At 39.9% G+C, this 24,159-nt stretch overlaps 1 protein-coding gene across 1 annotated transcript in view; it reads left to right on the forward strand.

Annotated features, from left to right (window-relative positions):
• The window catches only part of LOC137040800 (carcinoembryonic antigen-related cell adhesion molecule 5-like), a 42,028-nt gene that overhangs the window by 15,347 nt on the left and 2,522 nt on the right, over positions 1 to 24,159 (forward strand). The window contains exons 3-6 of the mRNA XM_067416571.1: positions 5,323 to 5,339; positions 5,481 to 5,500; positions 8,019 to 8,303; positions 20,121 to 20,429. Of these exons, the coding sequence (XP_067272672.1) occupies positions 5,323 to 5,339; positions 5,481 to 5,500; positions 8,019 to 8,303; positions 20,121 to 20,429 (631 nt within the window). The remainder of the gene's footprint in view (positions 1 to 5,322; positions 5,340 to 5,480; positions 5,501 to 8,018; positions 8,304 to 20,120; positions 20,430 to 24,159) is intronic.

Here is a 24,159-nt window from a genome sequence, read left to right on the forward strand (position 1 = left end):
TATTTGTTCCTCAAAACATTGGCTTTTGATTTCCAAGTCATCAAATTAGGTATTGATACTATAAACAGAAATGCAAGAGGGGTAAAAATAAATGTATTTCTTTCTGTAAACACAGTTTTTTATTTTCTGAGTGGTCATGTAATCTAAAAGTGTTTTCTAAAACAGTAATCAGTAAAAGATTGTGGAACTTAAAGGGCTGTTTTCTAAATGAACGTCAAGTGCTGCTGCTATAGCTTTGAGTGATGTAGAAAACTATTTTGTAGTTTTGCAGCACGGGTCACAGACAGTTTCCGCTTACTCAAGACTGGGAGACTAACGTGTAGCCAATTGATCTTTTACAAGTACAGGCAGTGTAGAGGTGTTGGCCCTACAATATAATACAGACGTAATTTCCCCTGAAAACAATGAATAGGTCTATCACATCCTTCCTCACAGAAAGACAGGAAGGAATACATGAAGGATGGAAGGAAGGAAGGAAGGAAGGAAGGAAGGAAGCTTTTTAGCTCAGATTACATGATAATAAAAGAGGAGGACATATGGCTAACTTTTAATTGTTTGATATGCGCCAACTCCCCATTAAACAAAATACACTTTTTGACACTCTGGCCTTCCTTTGATGTGATTGGCCGTGCAAGGCGTTCTGCCTGGCGACAAGAAAACCATTGCACTGATTGGTGGATATTTGCAAAAGGCTGTCTTGTCGCCTCCTCCTCTGCTGCTGCGGCTAATTCAAACTAGTACGGGGCTTTTCCATCGAGTGCATCTTAAACTCGGTAAGTAAAAATCTGTAGATATAAAGTTATTTTGGTGCGATTTTTATATGAATAGCGAAACATTTTTTTTTTAATCCTAATGGTACGTTGCTATAGTAAAATATTGAAGGGTTGTGATGGTAGGATAACTGAGCAAATTATTCTTTATTTGATTTTGTAACATAATAGTTAATACACTTAAAGATAGTGTAATCGGGCGTTTCTGTGCGAAAACAAAACAAAACAACATTCAACTATTTCTGAGGCCAGTTAGGGATGTTGTCCCTTCACTTCAATAACAATATTTTCATAAATTTGCTGACCGTGTGATTGAGAACTCAGTGTGTAGCCTTGATGTCAATAGGGCAGAATGCCCTAGAAACGAAGCTACAGTCTTTGGCAAACCAGCTTTTTGGCCTAGACAAATTGTTGCAGACTTGCAGTCATTAATAAAGGATAAACGCATGTTTAAATAAAGTGTACAATTGACATAGGTAGGCTAGTAGTTGTGGTTGTAACAGAGTTACATTGCCATTACAGTATAGTGTGCAAGTCACTGTTATTTCATTAGTATTGGGAATTTTTTTTGTCAGAGACATAGAATATGTTGTTCAGTATGTTTTATTTCAGCCCAGTATGGCTCCACAAAGCTTAAACAGTCAAACATAGTTATCATTGCATTTAAATGCTTACTATATTAGCATAATTGTCAAGCTAAAGGTGTAATATTTAAATAAAGTGCCCAGAGATCCACAATTTATGCAATGCATTAGTTGACGCTGGGATATTGCTATACTACCTTTACAGTGCTGTACAGTGTGGTTGTGACTCAATTCCATTACAGCAGTGTGTATAAAGACATTCAATATGCTGTTAAGTGGGTTTTTCCCCTTTCTGGTTGGTATGTTTGCAAAAAAAAATTACATTCAAAAATAAGCACTTTGTAATTCTCAATAATTTCTTATTTCAGTTTAATTTCCATGTTGAGTTAAATATGTAAGTATACTAAAGATGCTGATGCTGTTCATTACGCACAACAGAGGGACTGCGTTTGGTGAGTTTTGTGTTATTTATGCATTTTTTAACACACTGAGAAAATGGAGATTTTAATGTTTTGTTATGTTATTTAAAAGGTTGTATTATGTTAATGTTTTGCAGGTTACCGTCGTGGTGAAGTGTAGAGGATGCGCTTAGAGTAAGGACCTGCTAATAACAAATAAAGTTGTTTTAATAATAAAAACATCTACTTTGGGGCATGTGACTATATCCTGGCTAGCCAATACGATTTTGTAAAAGGTTTTAATGTTAGATTTCATTTGCAAAAATTGTATTTCACTAAATAAAAATAATAAATTAAACCAGATTACTTGTTTTGGTTTTTGTTTGATATTCATTTTTGAATAATTGAACTTAATAGTTTTGTATAAAATTAAGAATGTTAACCTGATTTAACTTACTGGAGTTTAAGTTTACTGAAACAAACCATGTTAATTAATTTCAACATAACCCAGTTAGAAGTAAAACCAACTAAATAGTTTAAGTACAGTATATAAAGAGCTAGTTTGGTGAACTTAATTTAAGTACGTTATATAAATGCCAATTTTTTTTGGTGAATTTAAATATACAAGTTTTGGGAAACATGTACAAGTATAAATATACAAGTTTACTTAAATTATTTGAGTTCAATCGACTTACTAAGGACATGCATGCTCTCTTAAACCTAACATTAAAATATAATTTAATCTTATTAGAATAATTGAGCTTAATAGGTTTGTACAAAATTAAGAATGTTAACCTGATTTAACTTAACGGTATTGAATTAATCGTTGGTTATGTATAAAAAATAAATAAAAATAAAAAAGATGAACAAAAAAGCTAGTTTACTGGAATAAAAACCAAGTTACGCGGAACCTGTTGATGTAAAAAGTTAAGTAAATCAAACTTAATAGTTTAAGTAAAGTATATAACACCAAGTTTGGTGAACTTAATAGTTTAAGTAGAGTATATAAACACCAAGTTTGGTAAACTTAATAGTTTAACCTGTTAACTGTCACTGGCCCACCGGTGGGCCCCATTTGCCACTGCATGTTTAAAACAATTATATCCTATATTTATCCTGATCTAATGTTGACAAACTATATATCATTCGAAAGCTTACGAACTCAAGATTCAACCTGTGAAAACCGTTTTGATATCGGACCTTGGGTTACCATAGGAACGGTGCCCTAAATTATTCCAGCGGGCTCCTCCCCAAGTGGCGTCGTCATGTTTCATATTTATTTAACTACTTTATAATAAAACACTTTTCTAATCTTGACAAAACACATATCGTCGGAAAGGTCTGAGTCTCACGGTTATATATCTGCAAACTGGCAGAACCTGTTGATGTAAAAAGTTAAGTAAATCAAACTTAATAGTTTAAGTAAAGTATATAAACACCAAGTTTGGTGAACTTAATAGTTTAAGTAAAGTATATAAACACCAAGTTTGGTGAACTTAATAGTTTAAGTAAAGGATATAAACACCAAGTTTGGTGAACCTAATAGTTTAAGTATAGTCAACGTTAGCATCACGCCAAGTGAACTTATATATGCACGTTTTGGGGAATTGGGAAATCAACTGAGTTCAATCACCTTTTTAAGGACATGTATGCTCTCTTGACACTATATTAAAATATTATTTAAGCTTATTTCATCCTCAATGTTTTATTACTGCTTTTCTTAAACCGATTTGTCTCATTCACAGACAAAATGCTCAAAACCCCAAGGATCTGCTGTGCTTGAACCAGCTAGAGTCCTGAAATCAGAGCTTGAATCTACAGTGACAAAGATCAAAACAGTCCAGCACATTACTTCCTGATCACATAAAAAACATATGGACCCCGTAAACACAAACAATCCAAAACATCCCCTTTCCTGATCACATAAAAACATATGAACCCTAAGAAAACATAACCCCTTCCTGTTCTCATAAAAACACATGAACCCCTAAGTAAACAGATTCCCTTCCTGTTCTCATAAAAACACATGAACCCCTAAGTAAACAGATTCCCTTCCTGTTCTCATAAAAACACATGAACCCCTAAGTAAACAGATTCCCTTCCTGTTCTCATAAAAACACATGAACCCCTAAGTAAACAGACTCCCTTCCTGTTCTCATAAAATGGCTGCAAAAGTTTGGGACTTCCGGTCATAAACGTCAAAACATCTGATATGCTCATTAAGGGCAATAAAACACTGTTTTATTGGGGGTCATAAATCAAAGTGACAGGATGTCCAGGGTATAACTCTCTCTTACACGGTGTGTTAATAGGCCAGAGGAGAGCTGGCACCCTGACTGAGTCTGGTTTCTCCCAAGGTTTATTTTTCTCCATCATGCCCTGATGGAGTTTCCGTTCCTTTAGTCGCCTTTGGCTTGGCTTGCTCATTTGGGGACACTAAAAATATGATCAACTAAATTAAGTTATTCAACTAAATATACAAATAACATTTATGAATTAGGTTTTATTTAATTCTATAAACTAAAATACTGATCTGCCAACATTGTCGCTATATGATAAATTAAAATAAGCTGATAACATCACTGTTTTCTCCAGAACGACTGTACAGCCAAATCTAATTTTGTTGCAATATTGTCCTGTTTGACACTGTGAAGCTGCTTTGACACAATCGCGATTGTAAAAGCGCTATAAAAAATAAAGTTGATTGATTGATTGATTGATTGATTTACATATGACACAGCGATGCCCATATGGATATTGCTCTGAGTCCTACATAACAGCTTTTGTATTCTTTCTTTTGTCTTTGGTTCGTTATATTTCTCACAGATTTCTGCTTGTTCTGGATCAGCTATAGATAAAGTAGCAAAATAAAGGTGACATGTAAATGAATGCATTAGTGAGAGAGAGATTGAGTGTGAATTAATTCTACCTGCCAGCGTCTCTCTACTAATACTGAAGCTGTGAGTTTTAGTTACTAAGAAATATATGCTATAACTTTTCCGTTTCTAAGCTGTTTTATTGTTAAATCACAGAACAGTGTTGACAATATATTTCTGCGCTACTGAATGTTTCTGTGTACGGCGCGCGCGATCTCTGCATGATATGCGAGCTATATATGTGTGTTACAATGCAGCATCACATTTGTTTTGAGCGGTGATTTACTTACGTGTACAATAAGCGTGCATTCTCCCGATCAATTTTGAGCCCCCAGATGGTATAATCAAACATGTCTTGTGGAGAGCTCTCTGAGTATGTATTTATTTGTAATTTTTAACTGTTGGAAACAAAGCCTGCGTGTCCGGAAATTGCGCCCTCTATAGGCCAGCGACTAGTCGACGTCAAGCTTAAAGTGCCATGGCAGAGCATTAGTCGACTAGTCGGTGCAACCCGTAATCGACACACCATTTTGTTTCTATTTGTCATTTCATCATATTGTTTAATTCAAATGTTAAACTATTAAATTTAATCAACCATTATAATCTGTTGATCTGTGTCAAACCCTGTTCCTTTTCAGTCGGTCACGTTTGACATTCGTTGGAACTGACGACAAATTGGGGATCGTTTTCAGAGATCAATCTATTTCGAGTGTTTATAAACGAGCCAATGAATACTGGCATGCTGTTCACGCATTCCACACTTCGCCCCACAGTGCGGGTATAAGTAAGGAAGTGGAAGCACTGCGTCTTTGCTTTTCTGCTTCAGAGCCGAACAATTGCTGTAGTTTCCAGTGTTGTTTCCTACGAAGAGTGTAACAATGAGTCTGCCTTTGGATAAGGGGTTGAACGGCTTTTTTTAAAGTCGACATTTATCTGATGAAAGTCGAGGTGACATCGACTAGTCGATGATGACGCCATTAATTAAGAAAATAAGCCTGAACCTCGAGCCACAGTAACGTCGCTTGGATTCACGGCCGATTCCAGAGATGGTCGTGGCAAAGCAGCAAGTACCGGGTGCCAGTTACCCTGTACTGTCTGCAAATTTCAGCCTGTGGTTGAACCCTTTATTTCTACGGACGGGAAAAGATGCTCCTAGAACAAGTGTCCAGGCATGCTGTGGTCTTCACGGATGCCTTGTTCTGCAAGACCCACTCAGTGTGACTATTGGATAATGCTAGAAAAGTGTGCCTGTATCGAGAGATGGAACGCTGCGGAGCCACATCCTTCTGAGGATGGAGAGTTGGCAGTTGCACATAGGGACTAACTAATAAACAGGATAGTGTAACATATGTCTTGCGCTGGGCCGCTCAAAATGCTGCTACATGGCAAGCACGTTCTGGTCCGTACTGCAACCGTTGCGTATATCAACCGTCAGGGTGGTCTACGCTCTTGCAACTTGCTGCAACTCGCCAGCCATCTTCTCCTTTGGAGTCAGATGCATCTGAGGTCACTATACACCCTATTGGCCCAACTGGACCTGGTTTCCCTAACCAACTCTCCTTGTGACAGCCCCTTCCTGTCCTATTCCTCTGAGGAAGGATCTACTTTTTCAGAGACGGGGCACTCTGTGGCACCCGTGTCTAGACCTCTTCAAACTCGGTGGCACCCGTGTCCAGACCTCTTCAAACTCCATGTCTGTTCCCAAACTCGTTACCCTCTTGGGACTTAGCTCTGGTGCTCAGGGCACTTCAGAGCCCTCTTTTCAAGACTTTTCAGTCTGTAGAGTTAAAACATCTAGTCCATGAAGACAGTACTCTTAACTGCATTGACTTCCATCAAGAGGGTAGGGGACCTGCAGGCACTTTCAGTGGATCGTGCCTAGAATTCGGGCCGGCCAACTCTCACCTTATCTTGAGACCCCAGCCAGGATATGTGCCCATGATTCCCACTACTCCCTTCAGGGACCAATTGCTGAACCTGCAACTTCCTTTGGAGGTTGGCAGACCCAGCCCTGTCTTTGCTCTGTCCTGTTTGTACCTACATGGATAGAACGCCATTTCGCCGTTTCAGGACCCAAGAACAGCTCTTCTGTTCTGTCTTTTGTCTGTTATGGAGGCCAGCAGAAGGGAAAGGCTGTCTCTAAGTAGAGGTTGGCCCACTGGATAGTAGATCTTGGCGTACCAATTCCAAGACGTGCCTTGTCCATTCAGACTGCGAGCACACTCAACTAGAGGTGTGTTCCTCCTGGCCGCTGGCTCAAGGCGACGCGCTGACAGACATTTGTAGAGCTGCAGGCTGAGCGACACCTAACATGTTTACTAGATTTTATAGCCTCTGTGTAGCGCGAAGGACCCATTTTAGTGTTGGCTTGCAATGCCACTCCTGCCTCCTGGGCCGGATACGTGCGTTAATTTCTCCAGTAGTGTTCCCCATAATGGCTTACCCTGTCAAGCTTCTCCTTCACCCCTCGACAACAGAGGCTGTTTGACGGCAGACTTACACCTGTATGCATCTGTATCCATACACCTGTATGCAGCTTACACAACGCGTGTGTAAGCTGGGTATCCATGTGTAGCAGTTCCTACAGCAACCCCATATGTGTATTCCTCCACTGTATCAGCTACCGTAAATGGCTAGCCCCATGTCTTTCCCTCTCTGATGGTGTTCTTTCCCCCTAGAACTAGGTTGAAACCACCTTTAGAGACTGCCATATGTTACACGATCCTGTTTGGTTAGTCCTTATGTGTAACTGCCAACTCTCCTTCCTCAGACGGATGTGGCTCCGCAGCGTTCCATCTCTCGAGACACGCTTTCCCACCGTTATCCAATAGTCACACTGAGTGGGTCTTGCAGAACAGCAGTGACTGACCTTCTCTGCTTAGAGCCCTGACTTCCCACTCCAATATTGGGCCATCCAGGGAGCTCAAGCAGAGCTCTGAAAGGGCCAATGCCTGTGGCGTGTTGTTAGGATCCCCAATTCGTCGGTCAGTTTCGATGTACGTTGAATGTGACTGACTGAAAGGGAACGTCTCGGTTACGTATGTAACCCTTGTTCCCTGAAGGAGGGAATGGAGATGTACATCCCGTCAACAGGTGCTGTGCCTCTGCTGAATGGCCGACTCACTAGTTTGGCTCCTCAGTGGAAAAGCTAAGATGCAGTGCTTCCACTTCCTTATTTATACCCGACCTGCGGGTCGGAGCGTGGAATGCATGAACCGCATGCCAAAATTCATTGGCTCATTTTTAAACACTTAGAGTACATTGTTCTCTGAAAACGATCCCCAATTCGTCTGTCAGGTCTGACATACATCTCCATTCCCTCCTTTAGGGAACGAGGGTTACATACGTAACTGAGACATTTATGTTTGTTCTGTGTGTTTGATGATTCAGTGTCAGTGACGGAGGGAGATTTAGTCACTCTAGACTCTGATTTCACTGAAATGAAGGATGGTGATCAGATTTGGTGGAGATTTGGAGATAAAGACACTGTAATCGCTCTAATCAACAAACGGCCTGAAAGCTTCACTGTATATGATGATGTTCCTGATGAGAGATTCAGAGACAGACTGAAGCTGGACAATCAAACTGGATCTCTGACCATCACAAACATCACAATCAAACATGCTGGACTTTATCAACTACAGATAAAAAAATACTGGGCGTCTTCTTATATCAGTCTCTCTGTCTACGGTGAGTTAAATATCAGTTTCACATGTTTTATTTATTACAGTGAGATATAAAGATGTATCTTATAATGAATAATTAGTTTAAATGATTAATTCCCTTTTTTAAATTAAAAGCAGGTTGCATTAACTCGTACATTAAATAACATCCTCATTTCTCTTTATTCTCTGATGTTTTCCAGCTCGTCTGCCTGTTCCTGTCATCAGCAGTAACTCTTCTCAGTGTTCTTCATCATCATCATCATCATCATCATATTGTTCATTGGTGTGTTCATCAGCGGTGAATGTGAGTCATGTGACTCTCTCCTGGTACAAAGGAAACAGTTTATTGTCCAACATCAGTGTGTCTGATCTCAGCATCAGCCTCTCTCTACCTCTGGAGGTGGAATATCAGGATAAAAACACCTACAGCTGTGTGCTGAACAATCCCATCAGCCACCAGACTCAACATCTGGACATCACTTAACTCTGTCACACATGTTCAGGTACGGCAGCAACGCTGATATTAGTTGATGTCAGCGCTGATATTAGCGTTTATTGACTGAGCTGATCTCAGTTTGATGTTTTTTTTCCTCAGTCCACTGTTGTGGTCCCACTGAAGCTGTGATCCGATTGGTCCTCGCTGCTCTGGTGGGCGTGGCTACTGTCATGATTGTGGTTTATGACATCAGATCCAGAAGAGCTGAACGAGATCAAGCTCATATTCACACATCAGGTACATGATTGATGATGTCATCTCTCACAAACTGATTTTGCATATATTAATATTGGTTTAGATTTATTAATTTATGGCTTCATATGTTCATCTTTTTCAGGAAGTGCTTGAATCTAAAGCAGAACGCTGAACTTTAAAGATTCTTCAAGTGTGTTTTTGTCATCATAAATACTGATGATTATTTGAGCTTCTGCTCTCTTTCAGTGTCAGATTTTTAAAATCTTATTTGTAAGTTTATATTTCTCTCTGATACAACAATGATATAAAATAATAAAGAGTCACACAGATCTCACTTTAATACTGCTGACGGATCTAAAGGTTTTCAACAACAGCCTGTGTTGTATTTGAAGAAAGCAACCTTACATTGGTGTTTTTTTATTTTCTTTGTTTTGTTTTATATTAATTTCATTAGTCATTCATGTATTCAGATTATGATCTGATTTACTTCACTTATCATTTAATAATGTTATCATTATTGTTAATTTTTGTCCCTTTGTGTGTTCTATGACTTATTGTCCTCATTTGCTTGCTCTTGTTGTTTAATCTTATGATTGTGTGTTTGAAGGGATGTTTGTCTTCACGAGTAGGAGATCACAGAATGTCTCAAGGCTTTTATCATCACAGGACGATGTTGTGAAGTAGTAATTCTCCATAGTTTTTCTCTTGGTATAATAACACTTGTTGTAAATGTATTGGTCAGATGAAGCCAGAGCATTGAGTGGTGTAACTTCTGGACAGACTCTGAGCATTGAAACATATGCAACTAAGATTATTCAACAAACTCTGCTCTGTTATGATCATCACTTCGTCTCCTGCTTTCTCAGTCAAATTCTCAGGCTGATAGACTTATATCTTCTGGCAAGGATTCGGCGCCGGGGCTGAATCTGATATTTGGAGAGCCATCAGAACCAACATTTTGGCTCGATCTAACATGCTGTCCATTTGCCAAATGTATTTTCTTGCCTTTTCAATAAAGTTTTCTCGCTCTGAGGTTCAAGAGTCTCTCCATGTTTTATTATTTACTGTCGAGCGCCTCCTGGAGGAATAATTCATATATATCTAAAAAAGTTCAGCAGTGGCCACAAATACAGCATTATTTTAAAACATTCTTTGTAAATGTTTAAATTATTATTAGCTCATTAATTTTCTTGTTGTTTTATCAATCCACAATAATAAACACACAACAGGCCGAGCTATGGGAATAGCGAACAGCGCTGAAAACTTTCCAGGCAGGTTTTTTTGTCTGCACAGACCTCAGGCTCTCCCACTCCACCGCCCCGGTCTTTGAGATCTCCATCCAGAACCGCTTCTTCCCTTCTTTGTGAGTCAGAATGCGATGCTGTGATTATCGGCAGTTCCATCGTTCGGCACGTCCATGCTGCCTCAGGACAGGTAAGGTGTGCAGTCACTGTTTTCCTGGTGCTCGTGTTCTTGTTGTCTCTGCACAGATTCCGGCGATCCTGAATGGTGACGAGAGCGTCGGAGCGATTTGTGCTGAATGCGAAGGTGAACGGCATCAGGATATGGCAGACGGAGGTTCTGAAGACGGACTTCATGAGCCTGATGGAGACGGAAAGCAGAACATCACACACGACGAGGGTCATCATGTCCGGAGCGCATCCCACATATCGATGAGGACTGAAAGGTTCAGTAGATTATTTGCTCTAAATGAATGGTTAATGTCATGGTGTAACTCAATCTTTTCTGGGAGTGGCCTAGGCTTTTCCGTGCTGATGGCCTACACCCCAGCAGGATCCGAGCGGATCTTCTGTCGGAAAATATCTCCTCTTAGGCTCCGTCCACACGGAGACGTGTTTAGCTGTATACATTTTGTACCGTATCAGTGTTTCGTCCACACGGATCCGGCGTTTTGGAAGAATGAATCCGATATTTTCTGAAACCGGGTCCCAGAGTGGATAAATCTGAAAACGTCAATCTTGTGTTTTCGTGTGTACAGCCAATCCGTATATTTTGTGAAACGGTGATATCATCACGCTACGTCCGGCACGGTGAAAGACTAAAGGGATACAGCTACGGGCACTGGGCATGCGCACATTAATAATGCGTCATTTAATGACCATATCTGCATTATTGTAAGGGTAGGTTTAGGGTTGGGTAGGTGTAGGCGTTAATAAAACACATCTGTTAAGTAGCAAATGTATTTATTGTTATTTTATCGTGAGATTTTGCCTCACCTCCTTCCACCGCTATACCCCTTCTAGCCACAACTCTTCTTCTCCATTATTAGTGTATTTCTGTGGCAGAATTACAGCGCCACACACTGGCCTGGCATGTTTACTACATCGTTTTGAGTCGGTTTCAGTGATCTCGTTGTTACGGGTACAGAGTCTACGGAGACAAGATGGTGAGTAACAGGTTTATTTGAACAAACAGTTGAGTTTGAAACTTGACGGAGTGAAGATGGGCTGATGATAGTTCGGGTTTGTGTTGCTCAGGGTGCACTGGGAGATTGTAGGAGGTATCGCAGGAGAGGAACGCTGGAGAACACAGAACACACACACGCTGGACACTGGAGATCGCTGGAGACTGGGTAGAAGACACTGGAGACGGGTAAGTAACATCGAGGGAGTCCTTAAGGTCAGCCGAAGTGGTTAGTACCTTTCTCTAACGAGACCGGACAGTGACTGCGTGGGTGTGTGTGCCTTTTGTGCTCCTGGTGATTGTGGTGGTGATGGGTTGCAGGTGTGCGTGGTTAATACTCAGGTGAAAGTGTGCGCTGTGTATCTGTGACGTGGGAGCCTGGCGTGTCTGTGACACTCGTGTGGACGCAAGATCGGATTGGGAAAGCTCTGGCTTCGTGTGGACGGGGCCTAAGATTCTACACACTGTATGACTAGTGAGTCAAAGCACAAATGTCTTTGTTCCACCCACATAGTTAGTTGATAGTAATGCGAGTGTAGTGCATTCTAGAGAGACTGTTTCTATTCCCCTATCAGTGAGATCAAACAATAAATCTATCATAGGAATAGAAAAGATTACTGTGATTAAGCCAGAAAACCAAACCATTAGTGAACAAATCCCACAATTCAGCACAAGCATGGTCTGAATGGTTATGACGACGCTGTTGCAAATATCTATAGGGATATTCTTAATGTTACTCAGAGAACAGGACACAGAGTTCATTTATTTGAAGTGCTTGTGCTAAATGTTTCACTCTCAGATATAAGAAAAAATCTCCTATCTCTTGCTTTGGCCAGCGTGTATAGACCTCCAGGGCCCTGTGTTGATTTCCTAAAAGAGTTTGCTGATTTTTTTCTCAGACCTTTTGGTCACTGTTGATAAAGTATTGATTGTCTGTGATTTTAACATTCCCGTCGATAATACAAACGATGCGTTAGGGGTCGCATTCACAGATTTATTAAACTCCTCAAGCAAAATGCCACTAGACCACTCATTGTTTGAATCATACACTAGATTTAATTATATCGCATGGAACTAATCCTACCGATATAGATATCATACCGCAAAGTGATGTCACTGATCAGTGCCTTGTTACTTGCTCACTGTGTACTGATGATATTTGCCATATCACGCCGTTCAAGCTGGCGGTTATTAAACCTCTCACTGAGAAACCACAACTAGATCCAAATGAATTAGCAAATTACAGACCCATTTCAAATCTTCCATTTCTGTCTAAAATACTAGATAAAGTTGTGTCTGCTCAATTCTACCTGTGAAAAACTTCAGACCTCATCACCGCACAGAAACTGCGCTCATTAAAACTATAAATGACTTGCTCTCAGCTGCTGACCAAGGCTGTGTCTCTAGTACTAGATTTACTTGATCTTAGTGCTGCGTTCGACATTATAGATCATAAAATACTCTTAGATCAACTACATTTCCTCCGACGCTGCTTTGAAACGATATGCACTGTGAAAAGCGCCATACAAATAAATGCAGCAGAGGTTAGTACCTTTCTCTAACGAGACCGGACAGTGACTGCGTGGGTGTGTGTGCCTTTTGTGCTCCTGGTGATTGTGGTGGTGATGGGTTGCAGGTGTGCGTGGTTAATACTCAGGTGAAAGTGTGCGCTGTGTATCTGTGCCGTGGGAGCCTGGCGTGTCTGTGACACTCGTGTGGACGCAAGATCGGATTGAGAAAGCTCTGGCTTCGTGTGGACGGGGCCTAAGGCCGGGGACACACTGCAAGCGTGTCGTGAGCGTCTCGGCTGCGTGGCGTGTCCGTTTTTATTTCGGCTCCCATGCTAACTGGTTAGCGCTTGCATACTGCCTGCGTCACACGCGCGGTCCGAGCCGCGCGGAAAACGCGTGCATGCTTCAAATAGAAGAGACGCCTATTTTTCACGCGACACGCGAGCGTGTTGGAAGCGTTTCTAGGCAAAACAGCATAGGAAAACATGTTTATATGCCATTTTGACACGAATACATATTAATAAATGACATTTTCATGTTTAAAAGTCTTAAGGTTAACATAAATGCAGATGGCCTACTTGTAATAATAAAAAAACAACATTATTATCGATTTTGAAATATTAAACCTGTCAATACAGAACGAAATATTCTGTGGCCTATTTTGCCGTCAATACCATATATATGTATGGTCAATAGGCTACTGCCGACGTTGTCTTTGCTGTATCAATAGGCAATATATTTATATTTAACATGAAGTATAGGGCTTCCCAGCAGCAGAGGCGCCGCGTCAGACACGCTTCTGGTGTGCAAAGGCAGAGAAAACGCCAGGCAGCCGCCCCGCGACTGACACGCAGCAGAAACGCCACGCTTGCAGTGTGTCTCCGGCCTAAGACGCTACACACTGTATGACTAGTGAGTCAAAGCACAAATGTCTTTGTTCCACCCACATAGTTAGTTGATAGTAATGAGTGTAGTGCATTCTAGAGAGACTGTTTCTATTTCCCGATCAGTGAGGTCAAACAATAAATCTATCATAGGAATAGAAAAGATTACTGTGATTAAAGCTGGGCATACACTGTGCGATTTCACCAAGGTTACCTACTCACACTGTACGAGTAGATCGCATGCGATGTAAAGCCAAAGCTCACGATTGATGTGCTCTCTCTGTGCGGTCCGACCGTCAAACGCGTCTTGTCTGCTCACACTGTACGGGTGAAAAATGGGCAATAAAACCCCCGTGGCGACGATAGACCATGGTGTATTATAGAGAGGTAAATGCATCAGCTATTGATATCAAGAGGATTTAGAATTTATGTATAAAATTATTATTATTAGAGTAGGCCTACTTTTATTATTAAATTGATATTACATTAATTTGCCCCCCTCCCCCCAAAAATTTCATAATGCACAATCGTCACACTACATAAATTTATAGATAGATTACTCCTCACTATTTAAAAACATTTAGCCCGATTAAACAAGGAATTATAGGTCTATAATTATATGTTTATAATGTCAGAACACTGCAATAATGTCCGTCTCAATGAAAAGTAAGAGCAGATTTATTTAAAAAATTACTTGTTTAACACCAAATGGGCCTACTTCTGTTTTTTTCTCACAATATGGACCAAAATACAAAATATTAAGAAAATAAATTAAGGCAGTAGGCTACGTTATCAGCATGTTGAATTACATTCATCTCTCGTCGTCTGAGAATATGCGCCGAAAGCATGCCAGATTTTACTTTCACTTTCTGTAGTGAATAATTCACTGGGTTTGAGACTGCGTTTGCGCATTGCGTGATATCCACTGACTCGCGTTCATGAATAAAAATGGGAAAAGGAAGAAAAAAGAAAGAAAAAAAGACAACATGACGTGTCAAGATGGACAACGGTTCCCACTTTCCGTCATAATAAGATTAAGTAGGCCTAGGCTAAATATTAATTAATATTTAAAAAATAAATAAAGATAAATATAAAATGTGAAAGTAAAACAAGTAAATTAACGATCAACTAGCTAAATGAATAAGATGCACTGATCTATACAACACAAACTGGAGCCACAACAGTTCACTTAATTTCTGCTATTTGATAGCTGCCTACATAATTAAAGATCTCCCTCTTTTCGTTCTTCCTTAATGCTTTTAAAAATTAAATGGTTAAACTTCTGCTTTGGCGCAGGCGCAGTGAGGGGAAATAGGGCAATCAGTTCGTGGCTTTGCTTCAGCTGTGCGATAACCTCACGAGGGGCGAGCAGAATTTCTGACATGCCAGAAATTCATCCAACCATCCGATTCCTGATCGTGAGAGGTTTGTCGCCTCTCATTTCCCTCTGTACACTGCACGAACACCTCACGACAAACGACGCACGAGAAACCTGAAAATCGCCCCGACCCAAAAAAGTGTCGCACGAGTCAGAATTCGGCTCGAAATCAGACGAAAATCGCACAGTGTATGCCCAGCTTTAGCCAGAAAACCAAACCATTAGTGAACAAATCCCACAATTCAGCACAAGCATGGTCTGAATGGTTATGAGGACGCTGTTGCAAATATCTATAGAGATATTCTTAATGTTACTCAGAGAACAGGACACAGAGTTCATTTATTTGAAGTGCTTGTGCTAAATGTTTCACTCTCAGATATAAGAAAAAATCTCCTATCTCTTGCTTTGGCCAGCGTGTATAGACCTCCAGGGCCCTGTGTTGATTTCCTAAAAGAGTTTGCAGATTTTTTTCTCAGACCTTTTGGTCACTGTTGATAAAGTATTGATTGTCTGTGATTTTAACATTCCCGTCGATAATACAAACGATGCGTTAGGGGTCGCATTCACAGATTTATTAAACTCCTCAAGCAAAATGCCACTAGACCACTCATTGTTTGAATCATACACTAGATTTAATTATATCGCATGGAACTAATCCTACCGATATAGATATCATACCGCAAAGTGATGTCACTGATCAGTGCCTTGTTACTTGCTCACTGTGTACTGATGATATTTGCCATATCACGCCGTTCAAGCTGGCGGTTATTAAACCTCTCACTGAGAAACCACAACTAGATCCAAATGAATTAGCAAATTACAGACCCATTTCAAATCTTCCATTTCTGTCTAAAATACTAGATAAAGTTGTGTCTGCTCAATTCTACCTGTGAAAAACTTCAGACCTCATCACCGCACAGAAACTGCGCTCGTTAAAACTATAAATGACTTGCTCTCAGCTGCTGACCAAGGCTGTGTCTCTAGTACTAGATTTACTTGATCTTAGTGCTGCGTTCGACATTATAGATCATAAAATACTCTTAGATCAACTACATTTCCTGCGACGCTGCTTTGAAACGATATGCACTGTGAAAAGCGCCATACAAATAAATGTGAATTGAACTGGAGGCCGCTGCCAGTCCGGTAGATGTGTGTGAACGAAAACACAACGCAACCCGGCCGGGTCTCCTTCTGTTCTTTTTTGCTCAATATGTAATTCAGCCGTTTTTAAACGAACTGTAGAACACACCCCTGCTACCAGCAGGAGCCACTACGGTACGCACAGAAGGTCAATATTCATAATTAACCAAACGCTTTTCACCTGCACAAGATCTCAGACCGATGCACGAAAGCAACCAGACAGTGCAACCGTGCCCTTATTCTAGCTTTAGTCATCGAGTCACAGCTAATACTGTCTTAGCATGTGGTTAACACTTCATCTTTTATAACACGAGATCACACAGTTGATGAAAACGTCATGCGATCCACTCACTGTCTCGGTTAAAACACACACATGTCTCAGATTTGTTCATCCATTTGAGCTTGATTTTGGTATATTAATAATAAAACGGCTTATGCAAATATATGACTACATATATAAAGCCACAATATCCACTTGGACAACACAGTGTTAAATTATTTATAAAATGCAGTGTTTTTTTCTATTTCCTGAAAAGTAGCGGTTTTGGACAAGCATAGTTTAGTAAGTAAGCTTCTGGGTGTCTTGGGGCCAAAATGTATTTTAGCCATGTCACAATATGGGGTAAATCCAGCCCTGTATGTGTCCGTTATACTGTTGAAAATTACACCAGTGACAGGAAGTCGAGGCGTACCGGAGCTCAAAGTGAGAAACTGACCATGTTCAGAGTGTGAATTAAGAGCTTAAATGAGCTCGAAGGTCACATGCACTAACACTGAATCAATAGGCAGTTATTTTAACTTATTCTAGCGTTTCACTTCACTTTACTAGAGAGCAGCTTCACATCAGCACGTCTGTCATTTTATTACTGAACCAGTTTTGAAGAGTTACTCTCTTCATATTTGTGGACTGAAACCGTTGAAGATGTTTCTGCCTGTTTTGCTCTGCTTGTGTTTGTGGCGTCTGGTTGGTGAGTTTGAAAAGTGTTTTTATGGCTTCAGTTGTTTCTGTTCTGGTAACACGTGATAAATGACTGGTTCATTTAGTCAGAGAGGATCAACATTCACTGTTTCAGGCTCCGCACATTCATTAACAGCGTATTCGAGATCAGCGAGCTGTCAGTTTAACAGCGGTGAACATTTCCACATTTACATTAAAGGGGGGGTGAAACACTCAGTTTCAGTCAGTGTCATGTCAATCTTGAGTACCTATAGAGTAGCATTGCATCCTGCATATCTCCGAAAAGTCTTTATTTTTTTTATAATTATATAAGAAAGATGCGCTGTTCCGAGTCTTTCCGAAAAAAGCCGAGCGGGTGGGGGCGTGTCGTGTGAGCGGAGCTAAATAATGACGTGTGCAGCAGCGCGCTGCTATTGTGTTAAGTGCGTCGAGTGCGTCGTAAAGCTGTCATCCCTAACAGCGGGGAAAAAACTTTATTCAAAATAAAAATATGGCTTTTAATCAGATACAGCCATACATCTATGATCCGGAATCAGACCCAGAGGCTGCAGTTGAACAGGAGCAGCAGCAAAAACGACTAGAGCAGGACGTCTCTATGTGGTACGATATACACTAACTATATAATATGCTTAGCGGCTTGTGTTATTTACATATTTATACTTGAATTATATCGTCGTATTTTTGTCTTTGAAGGTGTACATGTGGGAAGTGCAGTTGTGCACGTGTGTTTGTGTGTTTACGCGTGGTTTGTGTAGACAGGTTAAGTTAGTGTTTACATAAAAAGACACGGAATAGTAGCGCATTTGAATGAAGAAGCGTGCTTATTTAGTTCAACATATTTCCCCCCTCTTTGTGTATTGTTGAGTGCTTTTACAATACACAAACATAAAGTTACACATATAGTGGCCAGCTAAACAAATGTACACGCACTACACATCGCATGCTCCATTGATCAATTTCTATATATAGTAATATATATAGTAACTATACGTGATCATGTTTGGGCTACTTGATGAGCATAGACACAGACATTTGAAGCAGTCTCACTCACCGCCCGCGGTTCTAACGTTGGGACTGCTCCATCCTTCAGCATTAGGCTATTGGAAAATCCGGCGTCATGCTGGGCCTTGTTTATGAAACAGTCGGCACCGAAATGCAGCGAACAGATATAAACATTCGCGCAACTCAGTTGCTGATCCGGAAAAGCAAATTACATCCACTGTTGCCTTACCGCGGGGTTTTGGGGGAATCTGTGCAGGACTGTCTTGGTCTGGCAACCAAAAACGCACTTTTTGATGTCATTGTTAATTGTGCACATTACCTGTGCAGCGCAGCCTACGAGCGCTTTGATGGGCATAGCCTGTTGCTTTCGCTCTCTCCCTCTCTCTCTCTCTCCCTCTCTCTCTCTCACACGCTTCCGGTAGAATTGTCCGTAAGGCCCATACAAGGAAATTCCGCCCCCACTAACGTCAATGGGGACGCATGATCGCAAAAAACTTGCCGAAACTTATGACTAACCGGAAGTAGTATTTTTGACAAAGAAATACTCCCATCAAACGTCCACCTTAACTTTTGAAACTTTGTCCATGTTTAGTATGGGATTCCATGTCTTTAACAGTGTAAAAAGATCAGTATGCATGAAACAGCATTTCACCCCCCCTTTAAATATGCCATTCTCATGAATGGAGTTCAGCACTGAAATTACATCAAAGAATTTGCCATTGAGGATAATGAAATTACAGAATTGTCAATATTTTAATCTTCGTGTTCCTATTAATTCCTTTCACATTCAATGTTATCATTAATCCAGTTTCAGCAGAGAAAGTGCTTTCCAAAAGGTCTGGACACTTTGACAATCAAAAAGACAAATGGTGTGAGACTCTTCAGGACTATTATAAAAAGAGATTTCATCCCAATATCCATAAACTTAGAGAGTAAGATAGTAGTTGGATATATTTTATGTAAGATCTTTAAGTGAATTTCTCTTTCCTCATCTGAAATAACAGCCGTGCCTTTCTCCAATGAACTTCCTTCAGAAAGCAATTCCAATAAAACTTTCTCTTTTAATTTAATTTTAATGAAAGACCTGTCAAATATCCTTGTTAGTGCATTTTTTTTATCAAATATATTTTTACCATTTATAAGGAAATTAGTCTTTATTATCTACTTTATAATAAGACTGATGGCTGCTCATCAAATGAACAAGTCCAGAAGGGATAGCTTACTGTAAAAAAAAAAAAAAAAAAAAAAAAAAATCTTTACTTAGCCGTAAAAGAATCAGAATAAATGTTTTGTGTTGAATCAAACAGATTATGACAAACGTTATGGTCACACACACCAGTACTGTTATTGTAGCTGACGCTAGTTTCACTTTACTTTACTAAAAACCTGCTCTCACATCAGCACGTCTGTCATTTTATCACTGAACCAGTTTTGAGTTTGTCTTTTCATATTAATAATAATGAATCACAGAGATTTAACATTCATGGTTATTCTCATAAAGAAATAATGAATCTGTAATATTACTGTCAGATCAAGTTTGAATTCAGGTCTATATTCAGTTATTATGGATAGAATCAATAAAATAAAGTTCATATGAAGCTCAGATACTCAACAGCTTTAGTTTTAGCGTGACATTAAACATTACAGTTCCTTGTTATTTAGTTATTGTTCCATATATAAATCTATTTCTCTTTTCATTCATCATCTTTTGTCTTTGTACCGCAGAATATTATTCACTTCACATTTAAATGAATAAAAGTATTTTAGTGAAGCTTCATCAAACCAACATCGAGATTTTAAAGCTTTAATCTGTGAAAAACTCTTCAGGTTCTTCAGGAGGGACTCGTGATGAAGAGAAGAGAGTGTCAGTGACGGAGGGAGATTCAGTCACTCTTAACACTCGTCTCACTGAAATAAAGGATGATGAGATTCTGTGGAGGTTTGGATTCACTGTAATCGCTGAAATCAATAAACGGGCCGACAGCTTCACTGTATATGATGATGTTCTTGATGGGAGATTCAGAGACAGACTGAAGCTGGACAATCAAACTGGATCTCTGACCATCACAAACATCACAATCGAACATGCTGGACGTTATCAACTACAGATCAACTATGAGAAGGTTCATTTCTTTCTCACTGTCAATGGTGTGTTCAACAGTATTTACACCTGTTTTTTAATGACAAAATTTTGAATATTCCGATCTAATATGATTTCTGACCTGTAAGGTTGCCAGAATAATAATCTTACACGGTGTGTTAATAGGCCAGAGGAGAACTGGCACCCCGACTGAGTCTGGTTTCTCCCAAGGTTTATTTTTCTCCATCTAGCCCTGATGGAGTTTCGGTTCCTTTAGTCGCCTTTGGCTTGGCTTGCTCAGTTGGGGACACTAAAATTATGATCCAAGTAGACATGTGCCGATTTTCGATAATGCGGTTTATCACGATAATGAATATGCACGATATTGTTATCGTGGGCACTTTAAAATATCGTAAATAATAATTTATTAACAATTTATATTTTTTTTATAATGCACTCAAGAATACTTTGCCCTCAACACCGCTGTTCTGCGTCAAATGGACACGCTCAGATATAAACAAGCCCAACGTGCGTTTGCACATGACTGAACGAGTGAAGGAGACGCGCCTCTGAAGTGCCGCTCAGTGACAGCAGAGGGCGCTGATGGAACGGAAGAATGCTACGGTTACCCCGGAAACCCCGCAAACAAAAGCATCTGCGCTAGTGAAGGAGTTTTTAAAACAGCCATTCGTTTTTTGTAATCTCAATGTTCATCACAGCACCAAATACTTAATACTTAAAGACTTAATAGCCTATTTATTTTCAAGCTTAAACATGTGTATGTTTTAATCTGGACTAGATTATGGATCATGCCCTAATGATTAGAACTGTTCTAATTATTTGTTATTGTTCAGTAAAACTTTGAGACATACGACTTCATTAGTTAACATGTTAATTCATTATTACCAAACTGACAATAAAAAATACTTATAAAGAATTAATTATTCTAAGTATTGTTAATTTCTTAGTTACTGTTTAATAACATTAAAATCAAAATCAATATAACATTTTTAATGGACCTAAGATAAAACTAACAATGTTCAGTATTTCTTAACTAACATTACCAAAAACATTATACTTTCTGTACCAAATGTAGCTATTGCTCAATCTTAGTTAATGCATTAAATATTGAGACCTTATTGTAATTTGTTAGCGTACCTGTTGTTCTTTATAGCCTAATTCTTTTGCACTTTAATCTGTTTGAAAATTGTACTTTTACAGCTCTGAAAAAAATCAAGAGACCACTTAACATTGATTTCTCGTAATTTTTTTTCCAGAGCTCTATATATTTTTGGTGCATTATTGTATTTAAACATTCAGTTATACTAAAATAGTTCTTAAAGCTGTTATGCTATGGCAACACATTTTTTTGCAACTTATTTCAATACCGTGATAATACCGCGATAAAACATCAGCAATTAATCGCAACATGAAAAATTGATATCGGCACATGCCTAGATCCAAGTTATTCAACTAAATATACAAATAACATTTATGAATTAGGTTTTATTTAATTCTATAAACTAAAATACTGATCTGCCAACATTGTCGCTATATGATAAATTAAACTAAGCTGATAACATCACTGTTTTCTCCAGTACGACTGTACAGCCAAATCTAATTTTGTTGCAATATTATCCTGTTTGACACTGTGAAGCTGCTTTGACACAATCGCGATTGTAAAAGCGCTATATAAATAAAGTTGATTGATTGATTGATTGATTGATTTACATATGACACAGCGATGCCCATATGGATATTGCTCTGAGTCCTACATATCAGCTTTTGTATTCTTTCTTTTGTCTTTGGTTCGTTATATTTCTCACAGATTTCTGCTTGTTCTGGATCAGCTATAGATAAAGTAGCAAAATAAAGGTGACATGTAAATGAATGCATTAGTGAGAGAGAGATTGAGTGTGAATTAATTCTACCTGCCGGCGTCTCTCTACTAATATTGAAGCTGTGAGTTTTAGTTACTAAGAAATATATGCTATAACTTTTCAGTTTCTAAGCTGTTTTATTGTTAAATCACAGAACAGTGTTGACAATATATTTCTGCGCTACTGAATGTTTCTGTGTACGGCGCGCGCGATCTCTGCATGATATGCGAGCTATATATGTGTGTTACAATGCAGCATCTTATTCGTTTAGAACGGTGATTTACTTAATGTAAATCAATAAGCGTGCATTCTCCCGATCAATTTTGAGCCCCCAGATGGTATAATCAAACATGTCTTGTGGAGAGCTCTCTGAGTATGTATTTATTTGTAATTTTTAACTGTTGGAAATAAAGCCTGCGTGTCCGGAAATTGCGCCCTCTATAGGCCAGCGACTAGTCGACGTCAAGCTTAAAGTGCCATGGCAGAGCATTAGTCGACTAGTCGGTGCAACCCGTAATCGACACACCATTTTGTTTCTATTTGTCGTTTCATGATATTGTTTAATTCAAATGTTAAACTATTAAATTTAATCAACCATTATAATCTGTTGATCTGTGTCAAACCCTGTTCCTTTTCAGTCGGTCACGTTTGACATTCGTTGACGACAAATTGGGGATCGTTTTCAGAGACCAATCTATTTCGAGTGTTTATAAACAGGCTAATGAATACTGGCATGCTGTTCACGCATTTCACACTTCGCCCCACAGCGCGGGTATAAGTAAGGAAGTGGAAGCACTGCGTCTTTGCTTTTCTGCTTCAGAGCCGAACAATTGCTGTAGTTTCCAGTGTTGTTTCCTACGAAGAGTGTTACTATGAGTCTGCCTTTGGATAAGGGGTTGAACGGCTTTTTTTAAAGTCGACATTTATCTGATGAAAGTCGAGGTGACATCGACTAGTCGATGATAACGCCATTAATTAAGAAAATAAGCCTGAACCTCGAGCCACAGTAACGCTGCTCGGATTGCTTCATATCTGACCACTTCAGCACTGGCTTCACGGCCGAGTCCAGAGATGGGTGTGACAAAGCAGCAAGTACCGGGTGCCAGTTACCCTGTACTGTCTGCAAATTTCAGCCTGTGGTTGAACCCTTTATTTCTACGGACGGGAAAAGATGCTCCTAGAACAAGTGTCCAGGCATGCTGTGGTCTTCACGGATGCCTTGTTCTGCAAGACCCACTCAGTGTGACTATTGGATAATGCTAGAAAAGTGTGCCTGTATCGAGAGATGGAACGCTGCGGAGCCACATCCTTCTGAGGATGGAGAGTTGGCAGTTGCACATAGGGACTAACTAATAAACAGGATAGTGTAACATATGTCTTGCGCTGGGCCGCCTCAAAATGCCGCTACATGGCAAGCACGTTCTGGTCCGTACGGACAGCACTGCGACCGTTGCGTATATCAACCGTCAGGGTGGTCTACGCTCTTGCAACTTGCTGCAACTCGCCCGCCATCTTCTCCTTTGGAGTCAGATGCATCTGAGGTCACTATACACCCTATTGGCCCAACTGGACCTGGTTCCCCAAACCAACTCTCCTTGTGACAGCCCCTTTCTGGCCTATTCCTCTGAGGAAGGATCTACTTTTTCAGAGATGGGGCACTCTGTGGCACCCGTGTCTAGACCTCTTCAAACTCTGTGGCACCCGTGTCCAGACCTCTTCAAACTCCATGTCTGTTCCCAAACTCGTTACCCTTTTGGGACTTAGCTCTGGTGCTCAGGGCACTTCAGAGCCCTCTTTTCGAGACTTTTCAGTCTGTAGAGTTAAAACATCTAGTCCATGAAGACAGTACTCTTGACTGCATTGACTTCCATCAAGAGGGTAGGGGACCTGCAGGCACTTTCAGCGGATCGTGCCTAGA

Source organism: Pseudorasbora parva, chromosome 14 (assembly GCF_024679245.1).
Source record: "Pseudorasbora parva isolate DD20220531a chromosome 14, ASM2467924v1, whole genome shotgun sequence".
NCBI lineage: Eukaryota > Metazoa > Chordata > Actinopteri > Cypriniformes > Gobionidae > Pseudorasbora > Pseudorasbora parva.